Source organism: Theropithecus gelada, unplaced genomic scaffold, assembly GCF_003255815.1.
Source record: "Theropithecus gelada isolate Dixy unplaced genomic scaffold, Tgel_1.0 HiC_scaffold_847, whole genome shotgun sequence".
Classification (NCBI taxonomy): domain Eukaryota; kingdom Metazoa; phylum Chordata; class Mammalia; order Primates; family Cercopithecidae; genus Theropithecus; species Theropithecus gelada.
The window spans coordinates 2,482-8,258 of NW_020265216.1; the positions used below are offsets into that span (position 1 = coordinate 2,482).

General features: G+C 62.1%; 1 protein-coding gene across 1 annotated transcript; it reads right to left on the reverse strand.

The window, feature by feature from the left end:
• Positions 1–538: 538 nt before the first annotated feature.
• Positions 539–5,301, reverse strand: LOC112618039 (FERM domain-containing protein 1-like). The gene is made up of 3 exons (XM_025374656.1): positions 4,965–5,301; positions 3,643–3,707; positions 539–2,110 (listed from the first exon to the last, which is right to left on the reverse strand). The coding sequence occupies exons 1-3, from the start codon at positions 5,299–5,301 to the stop codon at positions 1,865–1,867; spliced, it is 648 nt and encodes a 215-aa protein (XP_025230441.1). The 3' UTR covers positions 539–1,864.
• Positions 5,302–5,777: the final 476 nt, after the last annotated feature.

Consider the following 5,777-nt stretch of genomic DNA (forward strand, 5'->3'; position numbering starts at 1 on the left):
CAGGACACAAGGCGCTGGGCCGGCTGCAGTGTGACACTTCCGCAAGTTAGGGGTGCGCTGGCCCGGCCTTTGCTGCCTCTGGGGTCTATGGCATGTGGCGAAGGTGACTGGCAGGGGAAGCCTGGACATGGGGAGTGTGCACATGCGTGTGTGCCTGTGCAGATGTGTGCGTGTGTGGATGTATGCGTGTGTGTGCGTGTGTGTGCATGTGTGCGTTTAGATCTTAGTTCAGACCCTGCCTCATGGCGGACACCACCTGCTGCATCTCCCCAACACTGGTGTGTGCCTTCCCGTATGGTCTACGGGACTGGGCTGTTGCTTTTGTTTCTTCAAGGGAAGAAGACGGTCATTGCCCCGGACCAGGGCAAATCAATTATCTTGTACTAATGGGAATGGCTTTGGGAAGTGCCCACATGCCCACATGTGAGCCAGCACTAGGCACCCCTCCCCTGTTGCATTGTGGACGGTCTTGCCCTCGGCAGCACTGGGGCTCGTGGCCATCTACAGAACGCAACCTTCTGTGACCGATACCCCTGAGTGAGTTACAGCCGGCATCTCACCAGCCCTCCAGGCAGGCGGGTCCTGGTTCAAGCAGGAGGCATCGCTCGGGTTCTTTATTACACGTGCCTGGGGCACACACAGGATTCCCTTTCACAGAAAGGAGAGGGCCCCCCTGGATGGACCCGTCAAAGAGGCAGCCTCAATGCATGCGGCCCTGCACCAGGCCATGGGGCTCAAGCTCACGCTTGTCTCCAGTGAGCTGGAGGGTGGTGCAGCGTGGTCTTCACCACACAGACAGTGAAGGGGGCAGTGGTGTTCAGGACATAGGGCTGAACCATTGTGGCCTCTCAGTGCTGTGTTGGGCCTGAGACTAGCAGGGATACACGGGCCATTCCTCTAAATGCAGAGGACAGCAGGTTTGCACATGTGCAGGAGTCTCATGCAGGGGGAGGAGCCCTGGGGAGACCCTACCCTGGTGGCCTTCCAGAGCCCACGGTACCGAGGTTGCATTACCCCTGGAGTTCACTGGGGTCAGAGCAGGTGCCATGCATAGCCAGTTCCCCACTCCCCATCTGTCACCAAAGCCTCTCCCCTCTACCAACTGGGCTGCACCAGCCCCACCCCGGCCAGGGCAATGGCTTAAGGAAGCCACCGGTGAGCAGAGCGGGTCCCGAGGCCTCATGGCTGAGATGGGAACAGAGTCAGCATCAGCTCCAGGGCAGTGGGGTCTTTGGAAGCCCTGACCGGGAAGGGAAAACACAGCCATTGACTGCGGATGGTGGAGGAGGGTCTCTGGCTGGATCTCAGGTGACAGAGCTGGGCTTGCACCTCAAGAAGGGTCTCTGTCTGGCAGGCCCAGCGCTGGCGAACAGGAGTTACAGAGAGGGGTTCAGGTCTAGGAGGAGCCTGGGTCCTGCACAGTGATGACCACCGTGAACTCTGGCTCGGGAGCTGTCTCTCGGGGAGCGGGCAGTGTGGGAAACTGCAGAGCCCTCTCTCCAGGGTCTGGGCCCAGCTGCGTCACCTTCTCTCCCAGACTAGGATGGGTGACAGGCTGCCTCAGGGGCCAATACCATGGCTCTCTGGACACTCAACAGCCAGACCTTGAACCTGCTCCCTGGAGACCCCGATGGAAGGAGCTCCTGGGTGCACCGAGGACAGGGATGAGGTGCGGGACCTGTTTGTCACCTCCAAGGTTGATGTCAGAGCCACTCCACACCTCTTACAGGTGAACCTGTGGAGCGTGCTGGCTGCGGAGGTGTGGGCAGCATCCGGCGGGCAGGAAGGGCCGAGGGCCACGTGGCAGTGCAGTGGGCGGGGGCTGAGCCTGGCGGTGCAGACAGCGCTGCTGGGTGAATGGCGCCTACACCACAAACTCCTGTGGGGGTGGGGCCTCTCCAAACAGGTCCAGGGTGAGGCAGTTGCTGGACCTCTTGCTGGGGAGAGTGGCCCTGTTCTCGCAGGGGGCTGCCAGCCCGCAGTCTGGGGCACAGTGGAAGGTACGGCTGGGTGAGGTGGGCGCTGGGTGCAGGGCCAGCTGGTGCAGATGTGTGTGGTCCAGGCTGCGGCTGTGCGGCTCCTCACTGACCCCGGCTTTCATTTCCCAGATCTGCAGGGAGAGGACACGGGGTGAGGCCTGCCACCTCCTCCCGCTCGCACCACCACAGACAGCAGCCACACTGCTGGTGGCCACAGAGGCACACTCCTTGCCATTGCTCACCCTGCGCCGCTGTGCACGGCCAGCCTGCCCCTGGACGGGCTCCCCCAGCATATGCCTCTGTGAGATAGGCTTGGCGTTTTCTTTTGAAGCATTTTGGGAGGCCCCCACCTTGCCTAGCTTCTTTCCCAGGGCTGCTTTCTGCCTTTTAACTCAGAGGACCTGGACTCTTAGCATTTGGTGTAATTTAGGATCAGGTCTGAGTGTGGGCCTTGAACACCAGCTCTGGAAGCACCTCCAATGTCACGAACAGCCTCTTATTTTTATACGGGAGAAAACTGGGTTCAGAGGTGACTGTCCAAGGTCTCGTCCAGGTGGGCGTCCAGCGGGCAGCGTTATGGCCCTTAAGTGACACCTCCAGCCCAAGCTGCTCGGCTGCCATAGTCCCTCAGGTCTGCCCTGGACCGCTGTGCCCCCAGGAGGCAGATGAGGCCCCTGGAGGCTGGCAGCAGGGGGCAGGGGCAGGCGGCAGACCACGCTGAAGGCTGCCCAGCGCCAGGGTCTGACTTGCCCTTCTACGCGTTTTCTTGTTTTTAATCAATACGTTTTTCAAGAGTGACAGTCCCTGGCCCAGAGCTCAGGCGGCTTTGGGCGGCCGTCTCCTCCGGAGTGGGCTGACCTGGGCTTGGGATCACCCCCACTGGGATGGGTCCGTGCCTGCCAGGACTTGCAGCCTCCCCTCCCTCCTCCCGTGCCCAGCCCTGTTCTCTCTCCATCCAGCCTCCCGTGCCCAGCCCTGTTCTCTCTCCATCCAGCATCACGATAACTAACCAACCACAGCTGATTTTCTCTGTCTTTCCAGGGGGATTCTGGACAGGGCTGACCAGAGGGGGCCTCACCCCCCCTGCGGTGGAGTCGGGGGCGGGGGTTGGGAGGGCAACTCAGAGCCTGGCTGGGAACCCTGAGCCCACCTGTTCCCCACCTGGGCATCCAGGAACCACTGGCACTGCCTCTCCTCTAGCTCTCTGGAGGGGCCCTAAGGCTCAGGGGCTCCACAGGAAGTGGGGGAAGGCCTGGAGCAGCCCTGCACACATGGGACCAGGTCCCAGGTGGAAGAGGTGGATGAAGGGGACGGGGGCAGCCAGTCTGCTATATGGCAGGTCGCAGGGCCCAGGTGTCCAGGTCCTGCCTACAGTGGCCCGGTGACACTCAGGGCCCAGCCACCCCCGCCCCAGGCAGGACCCCTCACTCCCCACAGCGAGCCGGCTCACTTGGCCTTGAGGCTGCGGCCTCCACCCACGCCCACCCGCCCCAGTGCCCGAGAGCCTTGTTGCTCCCTGACTTGCCCGCTGCGTCTCTGGGGATGTCAGTCGAGGGACCCTCTGATAGGCCTTGGAAGGTCCCCCGGGCCCCTAACAGGGGACCTAGGAGAAGGGGGTGGAGGAGCAGGGCCCAGGGCTTCTGGCCCATGGCGGGGACTCTACCTGGTGCACAGCCTCAGTGCTCTGGCCTCTGGTCCTGACCTCGGCACAGGGTTCCTGGCGAATGGCTGTGGGAGGAGGCAGCCATGAGCACAGGTGTCTGGGTTCTGCCTGACATGGCTCCTCCCCAGGGCAGTTCCCTGCAGTTCTGGGGCCCTGACCTCGGGCCAGCTTCTCCCGAGGCTCACACCGCCCCCTTGCTCTCAGTGCAGTGACTGCTTTTGCTCCGTTCCCTGACCTCTGATAAAACGGGCCCTTACTGTGCAGATGCGGGATTAGCACGGCGATTCCCGCTGGGTTACAGACCACACGGCTTGCGTAAAACCTCAGAGATGGAGGCCAACCATCCCTTACTGGTGGACCAGACATTCCAAGGGCAACGGTGGACACAGTGGCTTAGTGACAGGAATGCCTGGCCCTGGGAGGCCCTGGTGATGTTTTGTGACCCTGGATGGCCCTGGGTGACTGAGCCCTGGGGCTGGTCCCACCTGATCTCATCACATCCACCGTCAGGGCCGTGGGGACACTCAGAGACCAGCAGAGCTGAGGTCCCCTTTCTGGGGCGATGAGGAAGCTCTTTAGGGCCTCATAACACAGGGACTGGGCAGGATGCATCCTTCAGACAGGGTGCTGCGTCCTGGGCCAGGTGGACACACGGTCCTAGAACACTCTGAATGGCTCTGTCTTTTCACTGCTACTCAGCTGAGCATAAAAAGACGTGAGTCTAACCCAGGCTTTCTGACGGGAGGGACGCTAGTGGGACGGGGCTTCCTAGGACTAGGGGGTTCCTAAGAGTTGGGGGGTCCCTAGGAGTCCAGGGGACTTCTTAGGAGTGGGGGGGCTTCCTAAGAGTTGGGGGGTCTCTGGGAGTCCAGGGGACTTCCTAGGAGTGAGGGGATGAGGGGACTTCTTAGGAATGGGGGGCTTCCTAGAAGTCAGGGGGCTTTGTAGGAGTGAGGGGGCTTCCTAGGTGTGGGAGGGGCTCCTGAGATCGGCTTCCAAGAAAGCTAAAGGACCTGGACTCATCTGCAACCCCAAGAGGATCCCACCTCTCCCGTCTGATCCCAGCCTGCGGCTGCCTCTTGGTGGGGACAGGGGACTCAGGCACAGCAGGCTGCAGGCAGCTCCTTCCTGCCATCTCTGTCCTTCCGGCATGTTCTGGCACATTTCCCGGGACTCAGGTCACAGTCAGCCCCAGTCCCTCACGTCTGGCCACTGGAGGGCAGGCCAGGGCTTTGCTGCCTCAGTGTCCAGGGTCAGCCAAGCTGGGGCTAGCTGGGCTGCACTCACTGTCCCTGGGGCCTGGGCATCTCCCTCAGGCCCACCTTGGCTGTCACCACATATGCTGGGGTGGCTGTGGCTGGTCCTGAGGCTGGAGGACGGCTCCTTCTCATGGAGCCCCTGGACCTCCAAGGGTGTGTCCACAGACATCTCTCTGGATTCCCTGAGCCAGGAGTCGGCCTCGATGCCTGACGTGTGGGAGCTGCCATGGCTGTCGGTGGAGTGGCGTGAGAGGCGGTGAGGGCAGTGCTGGCTGCTGACCCCGCTGCCCGGGGAGCCCCTGCTGTCCGGGTCCAGCTCCAGCCCATTGCTGATGTAGGACTCCCGGTAGCACTGCTTCTCTGCAGGGAGCACAGTGAGGATGAGCTGGAGAGGGACCATCCCCGCTGATGCAGGAGGAAGAGCCCGGGAGACAGAAACGCACACCCACAGCTCAGATGAGGACGTGGAACAGAGAGGGAGACCAGGCCTGTGGGTAAACGCTGAGGCCTTGTCGGAACCTGCCTTTCTTGCTCTTTGTGGGCACATGATGGGAGGAGAGGTGGGAAACAGACCAGGAAACTGAGAAGTGGAAACCTCAGCGGCTCCTCAAGCCCTCAGCCTCCCCCAGCCCCATCTATAGAATTCCACTCTGGGTAGAGCTGGGGGGCCACCACCTCGCCCTTCAACCTGAGCATCTGGGGGATGCGGGAGCCAGGAGGCCACAACAGTGAGAGACAGAGGTGCAGCCGGGCTGCAGAGCCCAGCGCGTCCAGCCCAGCCCAGCCCAGAAGGTGCAGTCCGGCTGCGGAACCCAGCGCGCCCAGCCCAGCCCAGCCCAGCCCAGAAGGCGCAGTCCAGCTGCGGAACCCAGTGCG